This window comes from Rhinopithecus roxellana, chromosome 13 (genome assembly GCF_007565055.1).
Source record: "Rhinopithecus roxellana isolate Shanxi Qingling chromosome 13, ASM756505v1, whole genome shotgun sequence".
In the NCBI taxonomy this organism is placed as follows: domain Eukaryota; kingdom Metazoa; phylum Chordata; class Mammalia; order Primates; family Cercopithecidae; genus Rhinopithecus; species Rhinopithecus roxellana.
Window position 1 is genome coordinate 4,527,262 of NC_044561.1, and position 25,224 is coordinate 4,552,485.

The 25,224-nt window shown below is 49.8% G+C and overlaps 1 protein-coding gene and 1 non-coding gene across 3 annotated transcripts in view; one reads left to right on the forward strand and one right to left on the reverse strand.

Moving 5' to 3' along the window:
• POLDIP3 (DNA polymerase delta interacting protein 3) overlaps positions 1-20,549 on the reverse strand; it is a 32,781-nt gene extending 12,232 nt beyond the window's left edge. Inside the window, exons 1-6 of one of the 2 annotated variants that reach the window (XM_010372346.2) lie at positions 20,370-20,547; positions 8,756-9,146; positions 7,967-8,053; positions 5,013-5,108; positions 1,800-1,979; positions 1,154-1,231 (exon numbers count right to left, since the gene is read on the reverse strand). In XM_010372346.2, the coding sequence (XP_010370648.1) occupies positions 1,154-1,231; positions 1,800-1,979; positions 5,013-5,108; positions 7,967-8,053; positions 8,756-9,146; positions 20,370-20,428 (891 nt within the window). In that variant the 5' untranslated portion in view covers positions 20,429-20,547. Of the gene's footprint in view, positions 1-1,153; positions 1,232-1,799; positions 1,980-5,012; positions 5,109-7,966; positions 8,054-8,755; positions 9,147-20,369 lie in introns of both variants that reach the window. The other variant, XM_010372405.2, reaches the window with a different exon arrangement.
• A 275-nt stretch (positions 20,550-20,824) lies between these two features.
• On the forward strand, positions 20,825-20,974 carry LOC115893115. The gene has a single exon (XR_004053061.1). It is a non-coding gene; the product is annotated as a U12 minor spliceosomal RNA (small nuclear RNA).
• Positions 20,975-25,224: the final 4,250 nt, after the last annotated feature.

A 25,224-nucleotide genomic window follows, 5' to 3' on the forward strand; every position in this document is an offset into this window, starting at 1 on the left:
ACCATTACACTCTAGCTTAGGCAACAGTGAGACTCTATCTCAAAAACAAAACAAAACAAAACAAAAAGATTTTAACAAATGTAGTGACCAGTGCAGTCTGTTAGTCTGGGACTCAACTGTAGGGAGAGGCTGGATTCTCCAACTGTATTCATTTTGTGATCTGACAGTTCAAAGGATGCCTGGATTTCTAAACTAATGGCTCTTTTGGGTGCCTGAATGAAAATGATGTTGAAAAGAAATCCTAAAAGAAAAAAAAAAAAAAAAAGACAAAAAAACAAACAAACAAACAAACAAAAATAAAGAAGTCCTAGCTGCATCCAGAACCCCACTCACAGGCACTTGACAGGTTTTGCCCATGACTGCCATGGGTGGGACAGGATGGACCAGGAAGGTGGATACCACCAGTCCATCTCACCTCTTTCACTTTGGAATCATCTTGTAAAACCTCCAAAGGACACAGAAAGTTCCAAAGACTCACAGGAAAACACAACTACTGGATATCGCCCAGTGGGACTAAAGGATCCCATTTAGACCCATTACATCACAGATATCCCCTGACTCTGAGATTCAGGCCAGGCACCTGGCCTTGGTTAGAAGCTGTGCAGAAGAGTGAAGCAGCTGGGCTGACTGCTACTGTTTGAAAGGCCCGATTCCAGGGGTGGCCCTTGGCTGGCATCTGGAAACTCGGAACTCAGGAGGGCTCCTGCCACCCCACAGTTCACTGTGCCTGGACTGTGCAAACAACATGGTTTCTGCTCAACAGCTGCTTTCCTTCTGGGAGTCTGGAATTTTGGTACGTGCTACACAAAGAATGCCGAAGTGACCAGTCCCCAATAAAATCTTCGGGCACTGAGTCTTTAATGAACTTCCCTGGTGTCACATATGTTGTCACAACTTGCTGCGAGTTGCACCCAGCACCCTGTGCAACTCTGCTGGAAGGGGCTTCTGGAGGCTTGTGCCTGGTTTCCCCCCGACTTCACCCCATGAGCCATTTGCTCTGCATCCTTTTGCTGTCATTAGTCTCAGTCCTGAGCGTGACTATATGCTGAGTCTGGTGAGTCCTAGCAGTCATTAAACCTAAGGGTGGGTCTTAAGAGACATTTGCCACAGAGGCGGTTTGAGATTTAAATGTTTGGTAGGTCACAGTACTTACAACAATGTCCTCCTCAGTGACCCGAGGGTGCAGATTATTCACAGTCATCTTGGTGCCTTCCAATGGGCTGAGAACAGGCTGCCACAGACAAGAGCATTACCAGAAGCTGGATAGCTGATAAGCATTCCCACAACAGAAATTCCTCCAGGCAAGTGACTAGGAAGGCCCAGAGGAAAGCTCCATGGAGAGTTACCACAGCTGGGCCCCCTGAACTTCAGTGTCCACTACACCCCCCACCACTCTATGCTAAAAGCATGGACCGTTTTCCATCTCCCAAATACGCAAGCCTCTCAGACCCTGAGCCTCTACCTGGAAGGCTGCTGATGCTTCCAGACCCACTCAGCTAAAAGAGCCCTTTTTCCCAGATTTCCCAACTGGAATGAGATGCTCTGTCCTCAGCACTCCTAACAGCTTTCTTCTGGGAGAGTCTAACATATCACCAGATACTGTACCCTCTCAGCAGGTCTGCCATCCCCAGTAGCCTGCAAGGTCTTCGAGAGTAAGAGTCCCTAGGTCTTGGTTTGCTCATCTGTAGAATGGGGGTGGCAATGCCCACCTCACAAAAGCATTGTGGGGACACAATGAGATACATATAAGCATACAGCCCTCCTGACCCCAACTGCTGTGGTCACCACCATCACCTCACCTCAGCAGGTGGCAGCTCTTTGGGGGGTTCTTCCTTGTTCACCAGTGTCCGGGACATGTTGGTCAAGGCTTTTGTTCGAACAGAGGAAGGGAGAGCAGGAGCTGTGTATGCGTCATTCTGAACCACTTTGGTAAGAGGGAGGGCCTTGGACATGGAAAGCTTGGAACTACTTAGCCCAGCCTAAACAAAGAGACAGAAAAGAATCTGAGAAGCCAGACCTGGAATGTTCTGAAGAAGCCCCAAGGGGCTGACAACTTGCTGAGAGCATGAACCCTCTATGCCTCCCAGCTCTCCAATTCTATTAGAGGTCTAGAGCCAAAAAAGCTGCCGGCTGCCAGTGACATCCCATAGTGAAGGGGCAGGGGGAGGAAAAAAAAACACAGCCTGAGCGCGCACTCACAGAAGCCCCTCTCCACAGTGCTAGAAGCTCTTGGCAGGAAGCTTCCACACAGCCCTGACCTGGAAAATTACCTAGGAGCCACAGCCTCACCCATACCACTTAGACTTCCTAAAAATTCTACAAAATGAAGCTGGTCAGAAGGCCAAAAGCTCGGCCAGGCATAGTGGATCACACCTGTCATCCCAACACTTTGGGAGGCTGAGGTGAGAGGATTGCTTGAGGCCAGAAGTTCAAGACCAACCTGGGCAACACAGTGAAACCTCATCTCTAAAAAAAATGTAAAAGAGCCGCTCTGCCTATGGAGTAGCCACGATTTTATTCCTTTGTTTTCTTAATAAAGCTGCTTTTGCTTAAAAAAAAAAAAAAATTAAAAGGCCAAAAGGTTGAGGCCAAGTTCATTCCCAGATATGCTTCTATCACAGTGTGCTGATCACCACGCTTAAGAAGCCCCAGAACTCAGCTTTCTGGTTCCTCTTCTGGCCATCCAGAGGAACCACACACAGCCTTGGCCTCATCAGCTCCTGGACAGTCAGGGAAACGTGGGCATTCGGCAGCGCAGATCACCAAAAACAGCCCCTCTCATCTGGATATGGTCGCTTGGAAACAAAACTCCCCTGTATTAATGTGTCTGAGGAAAAAGGCGCATAAAGCAGAAGTAACGGGAACCCTGCTGATTGAGGGCAGTGTTTAAAGGCACTGACCCAGGGAGAAGGGAGGAACGCAGCAGCCAGAAAGGCAGATTAGAGCATGGGCAGGGGCAATTCACCATGCTTCTCCAAGTCTAGGTGAAGTAGTGTCATCCCCAGGCTGGATTCCACATTCCTCAAGCGGCTTTCTGAGTCTCCAGAGCCAGGACAGCACAGTGACTACACACAGGGCACTGAGAACCAGACTGCTCAGGCTCCATTCCTAAATCCATTGCTTCTCATCAACTAGGTGATGTTGAACAGGCTTATTTTACCTCTCCATGCCTGCTTCCTTATCCATAAACGAGGGTAATCAACAGTACCCATCTCACAGGGCACAAAACGCATTGGTATAAATATTGCATTTATTCAATTAGGGTATCAAATAGGGATAGAGACTCACTGAGCAAGGTGATAGTTCCCTTGATAGCAGACTTGAGCAGTCTAATTACTGGAAAGGCCTGGTCCCTTTGTAAAGAAACAAACTGGCATCATTCAGCTTCACGATGTATCTCTCTTTTCTTTTTTTTTTGAGACGGAGTCTCACCCTGTCACCCAGGCTTGAGTGCAGTGGTGCAATCTTGGCTCACTGCAACCTCCATCTCAGGGTTCAAACAATTATCCTGCCTCAGCCTCCCGAGTAGCTGGGATTACAGGCACGCGGCACCATGTCCAGCTAATTTTTGTATTTTTAGTAGAGACAGCGTTTCACCATGTTGCCAGGCTGGTCTCGAACTCCTAACCTCGGGTAATCTGCCCACCTCGGCCTCCCAAAGTGCTCAGATTACAAGCATGAGCCACCGCGCTCATGTTTCTCTCTTTTTTATTTTCCAGATGGAGTCTCACTCTGCCACCCAGGCTAGAGTGCTGTGGCGTGATCTCGGCTCACTGCAAGGTCTGCCTCCCGGGTTCACGCCATTCTCCTGCCTCAGCCTTCCGAGTAGCTGGGACTACAGGTGCCCACCACCATGCCCGGATAATTTTTTTGTGTTTTTTAGTAGATGGGGTTTCACCGTGTTAACCAGGATGGTCTTGATCTCCTGACCTCATGGTCTGCCCACCTCTGCCTCCCAAAGTGGTGCGATTACATATGCGAGCCACCGCGCTCAGCCCATGTTTCTCTTAATTACTAACCAGGAGTCTGGTCCACATATTCGAGACAGTAACCAAAACTGACTCTTTAAGCTTCTGAAGGAAAAACAAAAGAGGTGTCTGCCATAAGGACCCACCTGGGCAGCCCACTGGCCTCCCTGTCTGCCACTTGGCTGTACTACTGAGCTGAGCAGCATGGACCTCCCTGATGCTCCCAGATGCTGTTTTCTTTCCTTCTCTGCATGATGTCTGATCAACACTCGAGCCCAGCAAGCTTTTCCTGCATGCAGGCTGCACCTGGCAGAGCCCACAGATCAGGTGAGATGTATTCCTGTTAACGTCAACCAAGGGAATCCAGACTCCAAGAGCAGCGCCCGAGCTGCTGACCATCGAGGGTCACAGAGCATGCAGAATGGCCAGCCACCAAGGAAAGAACACAGACTCCCCACTGTGGGATCACTCACATTTTCCCTATAGTGTCTCAAACACAGCACCTGGGAGCTGCAGCCCTTCACTTCACTTGCTGTGGGACCTTGAACAAATCAGGAGGCACCCCAGTGTCTCAGCATTTACAAAACTAAGGGGTTGGACTAACTCCAGCTCTGAAAATCTTACGGCCCAAAGGAAGAAATATTTCTGCATTGAAAGGCTCTATTCACACGGGGAGCAGTGGCTCACGCCTGTAATCCCAGTACTTTGGAAGGCTGAGGAGGGCGGATCACTTGAGGTCAGGAGTTCGAGACCAGCCTGGCCAACATGGTGAAACCTCATCTCTACTAAAAATACAAAAATTAGCTGGGCACGGTGGCAGGCGCTTGTAATCCCAGCTACTAGAGAGGCTGAGGCAGGAGAATAGCTTGAACCCAGGAGGCGGAGGTTGCAGTGAGCCGAGATCGTGCCACTGCACTCCAGCAGCCTTGGGGACAAGAGCAAGACTTCGTCTCAAAAAAACAAAAAAAAACAGGCTCTATTCACCACAACCTCTCCCACCTGTCTGATCAGACACGCAGCATAAGAAAACATGAAATGCCATACCATGTGGTGGAGAAAGCCGCCGGAGGCTGCAAACTTCATCTGTTTAGTAGGAACAGAAGCTACACCATCATCATCTTCATCCAGGTCATATAAATTCTGAGAATATAACATAAAGAAATATAAGCAAATGTGGCATGTATGCCCTCAACAGACATCTAGAACAGGCATGGCAAGGAAATGGCTGCTGGAGAGAGAAAGGTACCAAAGTAGAAGTGGGCACAGGGGTGATGGTGCCCGGAAAGACTGGGGCCCAAGTCCTGACAGGTTAACTCCCTGTCAACAAGGGCCCAGGGAAAGTCCTACAACTTCCAGATACATCAGAAGTCCCTTTTTCCCAGTGGGCAATATCTACGAAGAGTCCCTAAAATGTTCCTTTATATCCTTTGGCTTGGAAAGTCCATCCTTGTTAATATGACCTACAGAAATAAATCCAAACCCTAGAAAGAACTTTATCTACAAAGATGTTCATAGCAGAAGGATTTGTAACAGTGAAAATGACAGGAAAATGGTTTAAATAAAACTGGAATGCCAACTATATGGATTTTGCAATTACTAAAACGTTTACAGTAAATGTGAAATGTTGCAGAAAAATGCTTGAGTTACAAAGTGAAAAAAGAATGATAGAAAATTGGGTAAGAATATAACCATGGCTGGGTGCAGTGGCTCACGCCTGTAATCCCAGCACTTTGGGAGGCCAAGGAGAGCAGATCACGAGGTCAGGAGATTGAGACCATCCTGGCTAACACGGTGAAACCCTGTCTCTACTAAAAATACAAAAAAAAAAAAAATTAGCCGGGCGCAGTGGTGGGTGCCTGTAGTCCCAGCTACTCAAGAGGCTGAGGCAGGAGAATGGTGTGAACCTGGGAGGCGGTGCTTGCAGTGAGCTGAGATGGCGCCACTGCATCCTAGCCTGGGTGACAGAGCGAGACTCGGCCTCAAAAAAAAAAAAAAAAAAAAAAAAAGAATATAACCACAACCACAACTATGAGTTAAGGAAAAAGCAGACTGGGGCAGGGCGTGGTGGCTCACACCTGTAATCCCAGCACTTTGGGAGGCCAAGGCGGGCAGATTACCTGAAGTCAGGAGTTTGAGACCAGCCTGACCAACGTGAAGAAACCCCGTCTCTACTAAAAATACAAAATTAGCCAGGCATGGTGGTGCATGCCTGGAATCCCAGCTACTTGGGAGGCTGAGGCAGCAGAATCACTTGCACCCGGGAGGCGGAGGTTGTGGTGAGCTGAGATTGCGCCACTGCACTCCAGCTTGGGCAACAAGAGCGAAACTCCGTCTCAAAAAAACAAAAAAACAGGCTGGGCATGGTGGCTCACACCTGTGCCTGTAACCCCAGCACTTTGGGAGGCCGAGGCAGGAGGATCGACTGAACCCAGGAGTTGGAGACCAGCCTGGGCAACATGGCAAGACTCTATCTCTACAAAAATAAGCCAGATGTGGTGGTATGCACCTGTGATTCCAGCTTCTCAGGAGGCTGAGGTGGGAGGATCATTTGAGCCCAGAAAGTCAAGGCTGCAGTGAGCTATGCACCACTGCACTCCACCCTGGGGGACAGAGTGAGACCCTGTCTCCAAAAAAAAGAAAAAAAAAAAAAAAAGGCGGGGGCGGACGGGACATGTAAGGAACTATGGCAAAATTTCAACAGTGATTGGCTTTGGAGAATAGGAACTTGAGGGACTTTTTGGCAAGTTTTCTATATTAAGCACATAGAACTTTTATTTTAAAAAAATTAACAACAACAACAAAAACTCTATTAGCCTCTCTGCCCCCTATGCCTCCCTTCCTCTATTAAGAATCTATTAAGAAGTCGCTTCTTGGCCGGGCGCGGTGGCTCAAGCCTGTAATCCCAGCACTTTGGGAGGCCGAGACGGGCGGATCACGAGGTCAGGAGATCGAGACCATCCTGGCTAACACCGTGAAACCCCGTCTCTACTAAAAAAAAATACAAAACACTAGCCGGGCGAGGTGGCGGGCGCCTGTAGTCCCAGCTACTCCGGAGGCTGAGGCAGGAGAATGGCATAAACCCGGGAGGCAGAGCTTGCAGTGAGCTGAGATCCGGCCACTGCACTCCAGCCTGGGTGACAGAGCAAGACTCCGTCTCAAAAAAAAAAAAAAAAAAAAAAAAAAAAAAAAAAAAAGAATCTATTAAGAAGTCGCTTCTTGGCCGGGCGCGGTGGCTCAAGCCTGTAATCCCAGCACTTTGGGAGGCCGAGACGGGCGGATCACGAGGTCAGGAGATCGAGACCATCCTGGCTAACATGGTGAAACCCTGTCTCTACTAAAAATACAAAAAAAAAAAACTAGCCGGGCGACGTGGCGGGCACCTATAGTCCCAGCTACTCGGGAGGCTGAGGCAGGAGAATGGCGTGAACTCGGGAGGCGGAGCTTGCAGTGAGCTGAGATCCCGCCACTGCACTCCAGCCTGGGTGGCAGAGCGAAACTCCGTCTCAAAAAAAAAAAAAAAAAAAAAAGAAGTCGCTTCTTGGCTGGGTGCAGTGGCTTACGCCTGTAATCCCAGCACTTTGGGAAGCTGAGGCGGGCAGATCACAAGGTCAAGAGATTGAGACCAGCCTGGCGAACATAGTGAAACCCCATCTCTACTAAAAATACAAAAATTAGCTGGGTGTGGTGGTGCGCGCCTGTAGTCCCAGATACTCAGGAGGCTGAGGCAGGAGGATCAATTGAACCCGGGAGGCAGAGGTTGTAGTGAGCCGAGATTACGCCACTGCATTCCAGCCTGGCGACAGAGCGAGACTCCGTTTCAAAAAAAAAAGTTTCTTCTTTAAATTGCAAAAAGTTCACTGTAACCCTGCCTCCAATACTACCAACTGGGAACCTTGGGAGCAAGTCTCAGTCCATGCACCCAAGTAGGCCTCATCAAAACATGTGCACGCCTACATGTTCACTACGTACACACACACTCTCTCTCTCACTCACTCTACCTGTTTGGCCTGGTGGTTATTGACAACATTGATTCTCATTCCAGCAGGATGGGGATGAAGTGGTGCCATGGCTTTCTGCTGTGGAACCTGGAAACACTCAGTGGTCAGAATCCACCCCACAGGGTCCACATGCATCTCTAGAAGGAGGGGGTTACTGAACTTGATACATGGTGCACATGCAGCTTTGGTCTTTGGTAAAAGGCACTACAGAGGGCCTTATCCCCCACAGCAGGAAGTAAAAGAAGAATCATCAACCCAGAGACCACATGGTAATGCACATGTAGGGCTTCACGGACTTGGCTCAGTAAATGTTTGCTGCGGCCGCTGCTGTTCCTATTACCAAAGCTGCTATGAAGGTTAAATGACATTGTTTCCTTTCCCTCTGTGGTGGCAGCTGTGAAGGGTGGCCAGTACCCTGGACTCGGGGCCAAATCCCACTGGGCCTGGGGGTGGAGTGAAGACGGTAAGATCATGTATGTTAAGTGCTTGCCACACGGCATGTGCTCAATGCATCTTTTGTCCTTTCCTCTCTCTTTCTTCCACCAGTATCTCACCTGGGAAAGTCACTAAATTTCTATGGGCCTCCTCTTTCTTTTATACAGAACTGAGATAATACCTTTCCTTCCTTGTATAGTTCCTTGGCTATAACGTACTGAAAGCCTCTGTAAGAGCAAAGTGCTATACCAACACTTGAGAGGATAGTTTTGCCCAATCACTCCTGGCACCTTGCCTCTAAATCTACCTTTGTTACTAGCTTTCTGGGAATTCATGACAAAAGCCACAACTTACCTGGATGGTTTTGGTGAGTTTCAGAGCAGGGGTCACTGTCCCAATGGGTGGGTTTATGAAGGCAGCAGGGGAACTCCTCTTCAAGCTAATCTTCTCCCGGGCATCAGCGACCTGGCGGGGCTTCTGGGGCGCCGTGGTCTGCTGCTTGCGAGAGTTCAACATCTCTCTGGCATCCTGCACTTTCCCTTTGATCCGAAATCGGGCATCTTTCTGCAAAAGCTTCTCCCGGGCATCCTTGACTCCCAGTTTGAGCCGGGCATCTGAGAGGCCAATCTTTTGCCGGGCATCAAATCTCTGCTGGAAGGTGGCTGTGCGTGTTGACTGGCTGAGAAGGCCTTGTTGGATCCCAACTCGAGATCGGACACCTCCAACTCCTGGTCTGGCATTAAGCCTGTAAATATAAATTGCAATCAATATTAAGTGGATCTGGACAACAGCAGTCTATGAAAGTGGAACTGTGGTAACACCGGGGACAGAGGAGGTCCTGGAGAATCAGAAAGCAGCTCCTTGCCTGTGCCTGAATAAATAATTATGCCTACATGATGACTCCTTTCCTGGTTTCATGATGGCTTTTAACTTTGCATTTTAAGCAAAATTAAGAGGGAGGGGCTGGCAAGTTTTATCACTAGTTAAGACTGTTTTGCTTCCGAGACCACTTGTCTTGAGACACCAACATGGACAATAACTTCCCAACAATGCCAGTCAAATAAAATAAACATCCACCAAATATAATCCCACTCATCCGAAGAGTAACTTTAGTTTCCAAGGCCCATCCCCATCCACGTTCTCACTCAGCCCTGTCAGCACCCTGAGAAGTACTTCCTATGCCCACTTTACAGTGGGAGAAGTAGGTTTGGAGAGGCTCAATGACTAACAAAGAGTGTCTTTAAGGAAGGCAGACACCATCTACTGGGCTAGGACCAAGAGAGCAAACCTGTGGGTCTCGCCTAGAGCTAGAGGAAAACAGAAAACACAAAGACTTGGTAGGAAAGAAAAAGTTGCAATAGCAAAAATATCAAATACAGAAACCACTGAAATTGGAAATGATGAGTTCAGGGTTCACTATGAGTAATGGGTACACCAGAAGCCTAATCCTCACCAGTATGCAATACAATCCATGGAACAAACATGTACATGCACTTTCTGAATTTAAGATAAAATATATATTTATAATTGGAAATGAATAAAACTCCATAAACAGGCCCTGGTCTCTTTCTTGGGTTCCTCTGTTGGCCTACAATGGCTTGAAAGTGAACAGAAGGCCCTCCCCAGTACAGCACTGGAGATCCTCCCCAAGGTCTTTGGGCTTCTTCTGTCACCTGCCACTCCCGGGCCTCTCTACAGTAGCTACCATCAACGGCCACTCCTGTGGCAGAAGCTCCACCTGGGGACTCCTATGTCAAGGTGTGCTCTTTGGAAAATCCTCCCTGATTTCTCCAGACCAACTCTCCTCTGTGCCTATTATTACACATGCTTGTTTCCTTTTTTCTCTCCCTACCTGGGTGGGGCTGGGGGAGGAGAATGGGGTTCATTCCTTTTGCAGGGCCCAGCACCTCCTAAGCAGCATCGAGCCCTGGCTGAGTGTCAGAAACTCCAGTGGCGCTTCTTAAATACGGAGCTATCCAGATCCCACCCTAGATAATGAATCCAAAATCTGCGGGGAAGCCTGGCCATCTGCAATTTTTTTTTTTTTTTTTTTTTTTTTTTTTTGAGACGGAGTCTCGCTCTGTCGCCCGGGCTGGAGTGCCATCTACATTTTTAACTCCATGGGTGATTCTGGAGAAGAGCCATGTTGAGGATCTCTGACCTGGTGTTAGAGGGTAAACTGCTGCATAAACGAGTTCCTATACTGCCTCCCACTTCACTGCCTGGACCTCCCAGGAAGCATCTCTCATACTGGGCCAGTAACTGACACTGTCCCATTGTTGCATTCAAGTGGTTGGAGTGAGACTGGCTGTCGGTTCCTTTGCTAATAAATACCAGAAGTGTAGCCAAAGGTGAGCCTGCCTGGTACCAATAAAAGCAAACCTGGACCTTCATCTTGTTATACCTCAAATAATGGAAAAACACCCACTGTCTCCAATATGCCAGTACCAGACCTAAGGCGGCAATACAGACTGAACATCTGTGTCCCCCCAAAATTCCTCTGTTGAAACCTAATCTGCAATGTGATGGTGGGGGCCTACAGGTGGGGGCCTTTGGGAAGTGACTAAGTCATGAGGACAGAGACTTCATGAATGGGATTAGTGCCCTTTATAAGGAAGAAGCCCCAGAAAGCTCCCTGGCCCCTTCCACCATGTGAGGACTCAGCAAAAAGACCATCTAGAACCAGGAAGCAGGCAGGCCCTCGTCAGACATGGAATCTGCCAGCGTTCCGATCCTGGACATCCCAGACTCTCTGTGAGAAGGAAGTTTCTGGTTTTTTGTGTGTGGTTTTTTTTTTTCTTTTTTTTTTGCGAGACTCCTCTCGCTTTGTTGTCTAGCCTGGAGTGTGGTGGCGCCATCTCGGCTCACTGCAAGCTCTGCCTTCCAGGTTCACACCATTCTCCTGCCTCAGCCTCCTGAGTAGCTGGGACTACAGGCGCCCACCACCACGCCCGGCTAATTTCTCATATTTTTAGTAGAGACAGGGTTTCATCGTGTTAGCCAGGATGGTCTCGATCTCCTGATCTCGTGATCTGCCCATCTTGGCCTCCCAAAGTGATAGGATTACAGGAGTGAGCCACTGTGCCCGGCAGTTTCTGTTTTCTATAAGCTACCCAGCTTATGGTATTTTCTTATAGCAGCCTAAATGGACTAAAACAGGCAGTGATGCATGCCATCATTTTTCTCTTTGGAAAGTGGCAAATTAAGATTTAAAGATTTTCCAGTGGGTTCTGGGTAGAAGGGTCATTTATACAATTAATCGGATAAGGCTTAAAGGTTTACTTGCCCATCCCTGCCCTATTTTTTAATGTGAGGACTCTGGGAGATGGAGGCACTAGAGAAAGCAGGGCCAAAGGAAGGCAGTGTTCAGGGGGCTGGCATGCATGATTAGAAAGAAATGGTTGTATGTGGTAGATGGCATCCACTCTCCCTAGGACTGGGCTATCCTAGGCTTCGTGTTCCATGGCCTGCAAAGTCATGGACAAACTGGGGCTATCCTTTGGGGTAACCTCAGAAACCTGCAGCTAGGCCAGGTGCAGTGACTCACACCTGTTAATCCCAGCACTTTGGGAGGCCAAAGCAGGTGGATCACTTGAGGTCAGGTGTTCAAGACCAGCCTGGCCAACACGGTGAAACCCCGTCTCTACTAAAAACGCAAAAATTAGCCAGATGTGGTGGCACGCTGTAATCCCAGCTACTCGGAAGGCTGAGGCAGGAGAATCGCCTGAACCCAAGTGATGGAGGTTACAGTAAGTCAAGATCACACCGCTGCACTCCAGCCTGGGCAACAGAGCAAGACTCTGTTTCAAAAAAAATAAAGGACACGATCAATGAAAACTTTTGAGTATTACTCACTACAGGTTGACAATTTTTGGCACAGACTTTTTTTTTTTTTTTTTGAGAGACAAGTCTGGGCACAGTGGCTCATGCCTGTAATCTCAGCACTTTGGGAGGTCAAAGTAGGAGGATGGCTTGAGCCCAGGAGATCAAGAACAGAATGGGCAACATAGCCGGACTTCCTGGGCATGGTGGCTCACACCTGTAATCTCAGCACTTTGGAAGGCTGAAGCAGGACGACGGCTTGAGCCCAGGAGTTCAGGACCAGCCTGGGCAACAAAGTGAGACTCCATCTCTATAAAAATGAAAGCAGAGGGCCCAGTGCGGTGGCTCACGCCTGTAATCCCAGCACTTTGGGAGGCCGAGGCGGGCAGATCACGGAGGTCAGGAGATCGAGACCATCCTGGCTAACATGCTGAAACCCCATCTCTACTAAAAATACAAAAAACTAGCCGGGCGAGGTGGCGGGCGCCTGTAGTCCCAGCTACTCAGGAGGCTGAGGCAGGAGAATGGTGTGAACCCGGGAGGCGGCGCTTGCAGTGAGCCGAGATCGTGCCACTGTACTCCAGCCTGGGTGACAGAGCGAGACTCCGTCTCAAAAAAAAAAAAATGAATAAATAATAAAATGAAAGCAGGAAATTATCTGGGCATGGCAGCGTGAGTCTGTAGTCTCAGCTACTCCAGAGGCTGAAACAGGAAAATCACTTGAGCCCCAAACTGCGATGATGCCGTGAGCCAGGGCCGTGATACTGTCCTCCAGGCTGGGCAACAGAGCAAGACCCTGTCTCAAAAATATATTTTAAAAAATTTGAAAGGACAGAATCTCATTCTGTTGCCCAGGCTGGAGTGCAGTGATCACAGCTTACTTCAGCCTTGACCTCCTGCCTCAGCCTTCTAAGTCTGGAGCCACCATGCTCAGCTTTAGACATCCTTTAAATGTTACAACCCCGTGAATCAGGTTATTGTTCACATTCTATCAATGAGGAAACTCAGAACCAAGGAGATGAACTACTCCAAGAGCTACTAAGGGGTGAGGAATGGGTTTGAACTTCACTGTGCCTGGTTCAAGCATCAATTAAATAAGCATGGGTTAAAAGTAAACATCAGAACTGGAAGAGTTAAGAAAAAACTTTAAAAAATAAAAAAGGCCGGGAGCAGTAGCTCATGCCTGTAATCCTGACACTTTGGGAAGCCGAGGCAGACAGATCGCTTGAGCCCAGGTGTTCAAGACCAGCCTGGGCAACATGGCAAAACCCTGTCTCTACAAAAGATACAAAAAAATTAGCTGCAAGTGTTGATGCACACCTGTAGTCACAGCTACTCAGGAGGCCGAGGCAGGAGGATCAACTAAGCCCAGGAGGTCCAGGCTGCAGTGAGCCAAGATCACGCCACTGGACTCCAGTCTGAGTGGCAGAACAAGATCCTGTCTCAAAAATCAAAACAAAACAAACAAAAACAAACAAACAAAAAACAAAAACAAAAAACCACCACCAAAACAAAAAGAAACAATCTTCCTTATTATTAGTGTCTGGTAATTCAGTTTCAATATGTTGTTAAACCCTTAAACATTTACACATGTATAAAGGAAGGATGAACACTGTCCCCAGGATGAAGAAATATTAGGACTCCGGTCATGCCCAGGGATACGGAGCACTCTCTAGTGACCAAAGGGCGAGCACAAGCAGCGACACAAGCGGGCAGTGCACGCACTGAGAACTCACACAGCGCAGTGCCTGCCTGGCAGGGAGGACCACCAAGATGCTTTGTGCTGGCATTTTTATCTATTTGAACAGCCTAACAGGCACATTTGTGGGTGGGAGATAACGGTAGTTGAGGATGTACTAGGAGCTCCTCACAGTGGGAGGGAGTAAGCTATTTCCCCTCAATCTGATGCACTCAGTTCCCTGGTTCCACCAGTGCTTTCAACTTCTTTCGTGAACAGCTTGAGGGGGCTTCAGTGTTCAGGCTTTTTATAATCACAGCTGCTCTTCCTGCATGAAAAGACAGCTACTCATCCCAGCAGGCAGCCGTACTGGTTTCAGGCAGGCATTAGTCATCGGAAATTTTTCAAATCAACACTCCTGCTAGGGGTAGGTCTCTAAAACATAGACTCAATTATGTTACCCTTCCGCTTCTAGAACTGCTGAGGGCTCCTTAACAAAGCCCAACCCCTGGGGGGAGCCTCGGGTCTGGCTCTAGCTTATGGCTGCAGCCTCACTCCCCACTGTAGTGACTACTGACATTCCCAAAACACATCCTGCACTTTTATCCTCAGTAAATGTTTGGGAGGGGGAAGGAGAGAGGTTTTGAGCGGGTCTCGTAATGCCCCACCTCCATCGCACTGAAACTACAGCTCTGCAACTGCTTCCAGGCCTTCAGCAGGTATTCCACGAGGTCCTGGCAAGAGTGCTGCTGGCAGGTGAGAAGGCAAACACTCCCTGGACCCCAAATTCTCTCCCCTATATCCCCAATGGGAAACTGGCATACATGTGATGACCAGCAGGGAGGGTCTGTCTGGGCTATAGGAATATCTCACCCTCCTGGCTCTGTCTGGGGAGGGCAGGGCTACAGCCCGCTCAGGACAGATGTCCAGTCCAAAGGATTCAGGCCCATGAAGTGGGGCCCTGGATTATTATAAAGTAGATTTTAACCCACGGGTTTCAAATCCTCTGGGTTACGGGAGGTGGAGGTTGCTGTGAGCCAAGATCGCACCACTGCACTCCAGTCTGGGCCACAGCGCAAGACTCAGTCTTAAAAAAACAAACAAACAAAAAAACTTCTGGGTTAGGGGATGTACGTGTTTAGGTCATTTTTATAGAGAGAAAGCAGCTTAATTCTAACTATGACTGAGGGTCAACTCTGATTTAGGTGTTTTAGAAATACAAAGAAAAGGCCAGGCGCGGTGCCTCACGCCTGTAACCCCAGCACTTTGGGAAGCCGAGGTGGGCGGATCACGAGGTCAGGAGATCGAGACCATCCTGGCTAACACGGTGAAAACCCGTCTCTGCTAAAAATACAAAAAAAAAAAAAAAAAAAAAAAAAAAAAAAATTAACCGGGCGTAGTGGCAGGCGCCTGTAGTCCCAGCTGAGGCAGGAGAATGGCGTGAACCCGGGAGGCGGAGCTTGCAGTGAGCGGAGATCGTGCCACTGCACTCCAGCCTGGGGCACAGAGAGAGACTCCATTTCAAAAAAAAAAAAAACACACACACACAAAGAAAAACAAGACACTAAAATACTTTCCCCTGCTGGGCGCACTAGCTCACACCTTTAATCCCAGTACTTTGGGAGGCCAAGGCGGGCAGATCACCTGAGGTCAGGAGTTTGAGACCAGCCTGACCAACACGATGAAACCCTGTCTCTACTAAAAATACAAAAAATTAGCCAGGCGTAGTGGTGCACACCTGTAGTCCCAGCTACTCAGGAAGCTGAGGCAGGAGAATCGCTTGAACCCAGGAGGCAGAGGTTTCGGTGAGCTGAGACTGCACCATTGTACTCCAGCCTGGGCAGCAAGAGCAAAACTCCATCTCAAAAATAAATAAAATAAAATAAGATACTATCCCCTTACCCAAGAGTCTTGTGCAGATGTTTCATTTTAAAACATAATTCTTTGCCTAGAGTTATGTAATAACCCATTTCCTCCCTTTTGTGTTTAGGTCTATATTTCCTTTATCTTATTTCAACAAGGAAACAAGCAGTCAGTACCAGGATCAGAGTCCTGAGCTGAACTGCAAAGTTTACAATCCACCCTGTCCCCCTACAACCTCCCACTTCCAGCTCCAAGGACTCCCCAGATGAGGTATCTGGCCCAGAGAGCTGCTTAACTCTAGCCTCTAGCACACTCAAGGCTGCCACACTGAACTGCTTGGAGGCAGCAGATAGCAAGCTATTCACTGAGGGTTAAACTCACCAAACTAACAAGAGGGGACATGTCAACTGACTTAACTGGGGATGCCCTCATATCTAAAGGAAGAAACTGCTGGGCACAGTGGCTCACGCCTGTAATCCCAGCACTCTGTAAGGTAGAGGCAGGAGGACTGCTTGAGTCCAGCAGTTCGAAACCAGCCTGGGTAACATGGCGAGACCTTGTCTCTACAGAAAATACAAAAATAATTAGCCAGGCATGATGGCATATGCCTGTAGTCCCAGTTACTTGGTAGGCTGAGGCAGGAAGAATGCTTAAGCCCAGGAGGCAGAGGTTGCAGTGAGCCGTGATTTTTGCCACTGCACTCCAGCCTGGACAACAGAGCAAGACCTTGTCTCAAATAAATAAAGGAAGAAACCAAGATGAGGGGCAGGCCAGCACTGTAACTGGTGCCTAATGCTATCCTGAGGAGACTCTCTACGGATGTTTCACAACTAAAGTCACTGGAGATGTGCTGTGGTAAGAAAAGACAGTATCTCACCATGGAGGAAGGTATCACTCAAAACCACCCCCTTCTGGTTCAATCATTTCCCATTAGTCAAGGAATCTTTTAATAATTTTTTTTTTTTTTTTTTTTTTTTTTGAGATGGAGTCTCACTCTGTCGCCCAGGCTGGAATGCAGTGGCCGGATCTCAGCTCACTGCAAGCTCCGCCTCCCGGGTTTACGCCATTCTCCTGCCTCAGCCTCCCGAGTAGCTGGGACTACAGGCGCCCGCCACCTCGCCCGGCTAGTTTTTTGTATTTTTAGTAGAGACGGGGTTTCAGCATGTTAGCCAGGATGGTCTCGATCTCCTGACCTCGTGATGCGCCCGTCTCGGCCTCCCAAAGTGCTGGGATTACAGGCTTGAGCCACCGCGCCCGGCTGGAATCTTTTAATAATTAATTGGAGGCCTAGGTAATAATAATGGTAATGACTCTTTTCTTTCTTTTTTAAAGAGATGAGGTCTTGCTCTGTCAACCAGGCCAGGGTGCAGTGATGCAAGCATGGGTCACTGCAGCCTTGAACTCCTGGGCTCAGGCAATCCTACTGCCTTAGCCTCCCTCACAGCAGCAGTCACAGGCACGAGCCAGCACTGCATCCAGCTATGACCCTTTTCTTGACTCAAAAGGTGTGAAGAACACAAAACAGAACGGCTGCTTTTGAGAACAAGCACATTCCACAAATGTGATCCTTGGGATCACAGGAAACAAAGTGAGCAGAGTGGTGGGGAAACAGGTTATTTACACTTCCTCAAGCTGGATCTTTGGCTATTTCTACCAAGAGGAAAAAAGCTTTCTTAAACAACAAACTTCTTCCTGGAACATCCATGCAACATTAAAACCAAACTTCCAAGTATGCAGATTTCTTCTAGGCAGTATGTAAAATAGAATATATGGCCGGGCGCATTGGCTCACACCTGTAATCCCAGCACTTTGGGAGGCTGAGGGGTGTGGATCATTTGAGATCAGGAATTCACGACCAGCGTGACCAACATGGTGAAACCTCATCTCTACTAAAAATACAAAAAATTAACCAGGCGTGGTGGTGCATGCCTATGGTCCCAGCTACTTGGGAGGCTGAGGCAGGAGAATCGCTTGAACCCGGAAGCCAGAGGTTGCAGTGAGCTGAGATCACGCCACTGCACTTCCAGCCTGGGCAACAGAGCGACACTCCATCTCAAAAAATACAAAGACATAAAATAAAAATAAACTTACTGCAGGAAATGACATCTGTTCATTGAATTTGTTCAGATCCTTCACATTATCTTAACAGGGACCCTTAGATCTAGTTTTTCTTTGTTGGCTGTGCAAGTGAGATAAAAATGGAGTTTCCAGAAGATTTAAACTCAAACCCAGCATGCACTCCAGGTTCTTCCACGCTAGTCTCCCTGCCTGCACTCTTTGGCCCAATCCAATCCTCACATAATGACAAAGCAATATTCTCATGCTAAAAATTGAATCACCTTAAGAAGCCTTAGGCCGGGCGCGGTGGCTCAAGCCTGTAATCCCAGCACTTTGGGAGGCCGAGACGGGCGGATCACGAGGTCAGGAGATCGAGACCATCCTGGCTAACATGCTGAAACCCCGTTTCTACTAAAAAATACAAAAAACTAGCCGGGCGAGGTGGCGGGCGCCTGTAGTCCCAGCTACTCGGGAGGCTGAGGCAGGAGAATGGCGTAAACCCGGGAGGCGGAGCTTGCAGTGATCTGAGATCCCGCCACTGCACTCCAGCCTGGGCGACAAAGCGAGACTCCGTCTCAAACAAAAAAATAAAAAAACAAAAAAACCCTTCTCACATTTAATCCCCTCAACCAGGAATCACCATTACAAGTGAGGAAACTGCCTAGTTTAGAAGTCCCCTGGCCAGGGAAACAGAACCCAACAGTTGCACGTGCCAGGTGTATCCAACTGCAAGGCCCCTGTTCCTGTGGATCCACACATACCCCCCAACCCATTCCTGCAGCCCCACCTACTGCCCAACACAAAACTCTGCACACACTAAAGCCAAAAACACACAGATCAAATAGACTACAGTGCAGTCCACCTGCAGTCAGAAACTGGGGGAGTGACCTCAGAGAGAGAAGAACCTGGTGTCGATCATTCTGTCGTTTCCAAAGGAACCTACAAAACCTGGATGGATTTAGAAGTGGCCAGAGGAGCCAGCGCCAACTTCACATCAGTCACTAGGCGGAGATGTGAGAGAGCTTTCACAGTCAGCAGTTGAGGAAACAAATACCAATGCGTGCCCGCTATGAATCAGAAGCCCGGTAAGTGCTGGCTGCTCATTACCAGGTGGTGGTGGCAGTTGTAGCTGATACAAGTATCCAGGATGGGGAAGAAGGTGAGGGATACATTTCAGACATCAAGAGAAAAACCTAGCCACAGGCACACGGGTGATATTAATAAACATCTGCTGAATGGTCGGGCCTGTGGCTCACGCCTGTAATCCCAGCACTTTAGGAGGCCAAGGCGGGCAGATCACCTGAGGTCAGGAGTTTGAAACCAGTATGACCAACATAGTGAAACCTCCGTCTCTACTAAAAATACAAAAATTAGCCAGGCGTGGTGGTGCACACCTGTAGTCCCAGTTACTCGGGAGGCTACGGCAGGAGAATCGCTGGAACGGGGAGGCGGAGGTTGCAGTGAGCCGAGATCGCACCACTGCACTCCAGCCTGGGCGACGGAGCAAAACTCCGTCTCAAAAAAATAAACAAACATCTGCTGAGAAAACATATGTCTGAGAAAACAATATCTAACATATTTACATCCTGGCTATTTACAAAGACATTTAAACTTAATGCGTGTTGAGAAACTATTGGGCAAAGTTCTCACTTCTTCATACAGGTGAACTCAGCTCACAAAGACTTGAAATGGCTAATAACATTTAAGGATCATGGGGAAGTTTGGGAGACATGACTGCAAATCACCTCCATGGCTCCTCACCCAGCTCAAGCACTTTCTTCTCCCTAAGGAAATAACCAATCTCCAGCCCAGCCCACTTGTTTTTCAAGCCCATGCAGGAGGCCAGCTCAGCCAGCAATTAAATCGCACTCAGCCCCGCCGCTCAGTTCTCCGTGGTCTCGGGCAAGTAACTCTACCACTCCCAGCCTCAAGTTCCCCATCAGTAAAAGGGGAGTAACGTGAATTGCTAGCAGACAACAGGACCGTGAAAGATCAAACGAGGCATCGTGTATACGAACGGGCTTAGAAAACTTAAAACGCCGCACAAAGGGAGGCGAGTGTTAACAGAGGCCGCGTGGAGAGGGATTTGGGCTTGTGCCTCAGCTTCGGCCGTCGGAGCAAGTCACTTCCCTGCTGCTAAACTTCGGTTGTCTCAACTATAAGATAGGTGGAGACCAGGCAGCGCTGAGATCACGGAGCGGGGCCCAAATGCCAGTCCAGACAGGCGAGGGGGCTGCACCGCCGAGACTCCCGGACCCCGGAACGCGGGGGCCCCCAGGCGGCAGCCCCTCAGGTCCACGAGGCGGCACCCCGTCCCGCCGCGGCCCCGTCGGCCTCCCAGGCCTGCCGGAGGGACTGCGCCTCGGCCAGTGGGCGGGCGGCCAGGGCCGCTGCGGCGACGGCGGCGGCCCGGCCAATGAGGAGCGCAGCTGCTGTTGGGGGCGGGCGCACCCGGTCCTCCGCGTCGCGCCCGGGCCGCTCCCTCCCCCGCCTCGAGGTCCACTATGCCGCGGACCCTAAACCCCGAAGAAAAGAAAGGCCTCTCACCGTCCTTTCGCCGCCGCCCCGCGCTTCCTGATGAGTTCGTCCAGGGAGATGTCCGCCATCTTGCTCCGCCGAGCGAGCCGAAAGCTGCCGAGACACCCCCAGCCCGCTAGCCCGCCCCTTCGGCCGCTACAGAGCGACGAACTACTTCCGGCGTCCGCCGACCAACTCTCGCGACGGCCAGCTAAACGCAAGCAAGAACCGGAAGGGGCGGGGACGCTCCCCGTGAGCCTTCGCGGAGCTGGCTGCTCATCTGCATACAGAAGGTCGGCACATTATGAATTATTTAATCTCCCCGACGGAAAAACATTAAATGAAGAGCAACAAAATAATTTCATTAACAAGTAAGACAAACTTCAATGGAACTAGATCATGACCTCAACAGTCAACTATAATACTCATCATACGCCTAATAAGAATGCGATTCATTACCTAGGAAATAAGGCTGGTGATTCTTTATGCCTTAAACTTATGAGTAAGGAAAATAACGATTCGGGGTGACGCCCGAATCCTCACTGCTAATGTGAGACGAATTTTTGAGCGGGTAAAGGTCGCCCCTAAGGTGACCCGCCTACTTTGCGGGATGCCTGGGAGTTGCGATCTGCCCGATACCTTTGCGGCTGAAAAGTAGACTGCGCGGGGGGTAACACGATTTCTGTTTCTTTTCGGCGTATGGTGGGTTCTTTCTCATTCCTGTTTTCTCAGCCTGCTCATGCTGGTAGTAGCTAGAGAGTCTTTGTTGCCGGCTGGGGACGCTCTGCACTTCATCATTGTCCCCAAATGCGCATTGGGCCAGTCCAAGGTTGCCCACAATATTGACGTTGTGACCCACGAAACTGGCAACTTCCATACATGCGGACTTAAGCCAGTTCTCCCAAACTTCCCTGTATAATCGCTTTTCTGTGCTTCAGAAAGATAACGTCCGGCCCGGGCCTCACACAGCACCTCAGTTAACGACAGCGTGTGTTCACTTTGCGACCTTATAATATAGTGCTCTTGGGGGTGAGAGCCGGACGACTGCCTGGCTCGCGTCCCGGTGGCGGCGTGACCGTCACGAGCAAAGCACTTCATCTCTCTGCCTCTGTCTTCCTAATATGTATTATGGAGCAAATAATTTATAGGGCGCTGGGAGAGTTAAAGAGACTAATTCATTTACGTGTTAAATACAGGGAATGGCTTTTGCATTGATACAACCCCAGCCTCCAGCGTGCGCCAGGCATGAGGTAGGTGTTCGCCACATATTTGTCCAATCACTCTAAAAATACACTCCATGCCCTTAGAACAGATGGGGTTAAGTCCTCTTGGCCATCAGGCATCAGGGAGCTCCGTACAGACACTGGGTAAGAGGCCAGTGATGGTGGCTCACGCCTGTAATCCCAGCACTTTGGGAGGCCGAAGCGGGTGGATCACCTGAGGTCAGGAGGTCGAGACCAGCCTGGCCAACACGGAGAAACTCCGTCTCTACTGAAATTAAAAAAAAAAAAAAAAAAAAGCCAGGCGTGGTGGCACGGCCTGAAATCCCACCTACTCAGGAGACTAAGGCAGAAGAATCACTTGAACTTCGGAGGCGGAGGTTGCAGTGAGCCAATGTCGCACCATTGCACTCCAGCCTGGGCGACACAGCAAGACTCCGTTTCAAAAAAAAGAAAGAAAGAGGGTAAGAGCGATCGTACAATCCTTCTGCCTCAGCCTCCCGAGTAGTTGGGACTACAGGCCCACCCCACCACTCCGGGCTCCTTCCCAGGCCTCTTTTCCTCACCCATAAAACGGGACCATTAAGCCTTTCCTCCCTTCCAGGCGTGCCAGGAGGAACGCGCGAGGGGAGGACAGGCTGGCCAGTGGGGTCAGCTGGGCAGTGTAGGGCAGATGCGGAGGACGATTTTATTTTTGTTTTTATTTTTGAGATGGAGTCTCGCTTTGTTGCCCAGGCTGGAGTGCAGTGGCATGATCTCAGCTCACTGCAGCCTCCGCCTCCTGGGTTCAAGCAATTCTCCTACCTCAGCCTCCCGAGGAGCTGGGATTACAGGCGCGTGCCACCACGCCTGGCTAATTTTTGTATTTTTAGTGCAGACGGGGCTTTCACCATGTTGACCAGGCTGGTCTCAAACTCCCGACCTCAGGCGATCTGCCCACCTCGGCCTCCCAAAGTGCTAAGATAACAGGCGTGAGCCACCGCGCCCGGCCGACTTTTTTTTTTTTTTTTTTTTTTTTTTTAAAGTCAGCACAACTGATCATAAACATGTAATCTAAGTTTGGGATGGCCCCTCCCCCGGGGCATTTCAGAGCTTTGTTTGGACGTTTGGTCCCACAGACAGGGATGGGGGGCACGTGGAGGTGGGGACTGGTGGGGCCCTGGCCCTCCCAACGTCCCAGGGCATCCCCAGAGTGGAGAAGCCCCTTGCGGATCTCCCAGCCAGGGCCCCACTCCGTCTTTTGTGGACTCGCAGGACTTTTTGCTCAGTGAGAACAAACGGAGTTTCTAGCAGAGCAGCTGCGCCGCAGCGGAAGGAATTCGGGTCCCACCCGGGAAGCCGCGCCCCAGTCGGTAGAGCCTGACAGCGTCTGCGGCCGCGACTCCAGGGATTCTGCTCCTGCCCCATGTATCCGGGGAACCCGCTCAGCGTTTGCGTGCAGAAATAGTCTGTTTCACTAGTCTTTTTTTTTTTTTTTTTTTTTTTTTTTTGAGACAGTGTCTCACTCTGTTGCCCAGGCTGGAGTGCAGTGGCTTGAACTCGGCTCACTGCAAGCTTCGTCTCCCAGGTTCAAGCCATCCTCCTGCCTGAGTACCCCCAGTAGCTGGGATTACAGGCACACGTCACCAAGCCCTGCTAATTTTTGTGTTTTTAGTAGAGATGGGGTTTCACCATGTTGGCCAGGCTGGTCTCGAACTTCTGACCTCAGGTGATCCACCCGCTTCGGCCTCCCAAAGTGCTGGGATTACAGGTGTGAGCCACCGTACCCAGTCTCCTTTCTTGCTCTTTTATAACTCATTTGGAGCTGTGTTGATTTTTTAAATTCTTCCCATAGGTAGGTGACACTGCCTGTGAATCCTGGAGTGTAAAGGACCTGTTACAACTGTTTTAAGGTGTTGTCCAGGCGCAGTGGCTCACGCCTGTGATCCCTGCACTTTGGGAGGCCGAGACAGGTGGGTCACCTGAGGTCAGGAGTTTCAGACCAGCCTGACCAACATGGTGAAACCCTGTCTCTATTAAAACTACAAAAAAATTAGCCGGTGTAGTGGTGCACACCTGTAATCCCAGGTATTCCAGAGACTGAGGCAAGAGAATCACTTGAACCCGGGAGGCAGAGGTTGCAGGGAGCCGAGACTGTGTCACTGCACTCCAGCCTGGGAGACAGAGCAAGGTTTCGTCTCAAAAATAATAAATAAAGATGTTGAGTATGAATGGAGAATCGCTGCCCTAAAGCCCTCTCCCATTTTCTGAATGGGGAAATAGACCTGCAGGGGGTGGGAATCGGGTCCAATTCATCCCCTTTTCCCAGGTCCCGGAGGCAGCCTCTTGTGGGCTCAGGCAGGCCTGTGTTCAAATCCTGTGCCTTTCAGCCTCAGACAGGGACAGAAATGAGGATGAGACCTAATGTGTGTCCACTGCTAGCACAGTCCTCGGCCACAGTGTGGAAAAGGCCCTTTTGGGTCTGAGATTCCTTTTCCTGCCCCTATAGGTAGTGAGGTGGCCAGAGACAGAATGGAAAATGAGAGGTGAGAGGAGACAGGGCTTTCCTAGTCCCCGGGGTTGGTCTTGGGCCCTCCTTCCTGTGAACCTGCCCGGTCCCCTCTTCTTCCCCACTCCCCTCCAGCCACACTGACCTCGCTGTGCTCCTGGGGCCACCCAGCAAGTCTCCAGAGCACCAGCCTAGCTCCGCCTCCCTCTCCAGCCTCGTCATCACTGCCTTCTCCAGCCACCCACCTTCTTTGATCTGTTTCTGAAAGTTTATTCCATAAGCTGGTTCCAATGGCAGGGCCTTTGCACTTGCTGTTTCTACCACTTGAACACCCACCCAGCCCGGCAGGGCCGGCTCTCTCTTCCCATCCCAGCCCAAATCCATCTCCTTGGGGCCTTCCTGCTACCCCATTTTAAGAACAGCCCCACACCCACTTTGCCTCATCACCTCTGTAATCTACCACTGTGCAGATGGCATCCTCTGACTTCCCTGAGCCTCGAGACTCATCTGACCCTGATGGGAGGCAGCAGCCTAGCGGTGGATTGGGGTGACTAGGGTTGCTTGGTTCCAGCTGGTTTGGTTCTGGGGATTGGGAATTTTTCTTCCTGTGTATATTTCTCTGCACTTTCCACATTTTCTATCACAAAGATACATCAAAAATAAATGCCTGGCCAGGCGCGGTGGCTCAAGGCCTGTAATCCCAGCACTTTGGGAGGCCGAAGCAGGCGGATCACGAGGTCAAGAGATCGAGACCATCCTGGCTAACACGGTGAAACCCGTCTCTACTAAAAATACAAAAAATTAGCCAGGCATGGTTGCAGGCACCTATGGTCCCAGCTACTTGGGAGGCTCAGGCAGAATGGCTTGAACCCGGGAGGCGGAGCTTGCAGTGAGCCGAGATCACACCACTGCGCTCCAGCCTGAGTGACAGAGCGAAGAGACTCCGTCTCAAAATAAATAAATAAATAAATAAATAAATAAATAAATAAATGCCAGAGCTGGGCGCAGTGGCTCAAGCCTGTAATCCCAGCACTTTGGGATGCCGAAGTGAGTGGATCACTTGAGGTCAGGAGTTCGAGCCCAGCCTGGCTAACATGGCAAAACCCTGTCTCTACTAAAAATACAAAAACTAGCTGGGTGTGGTGGCGGGCACCTGTAGTCCCAGCTACCCAGGAGG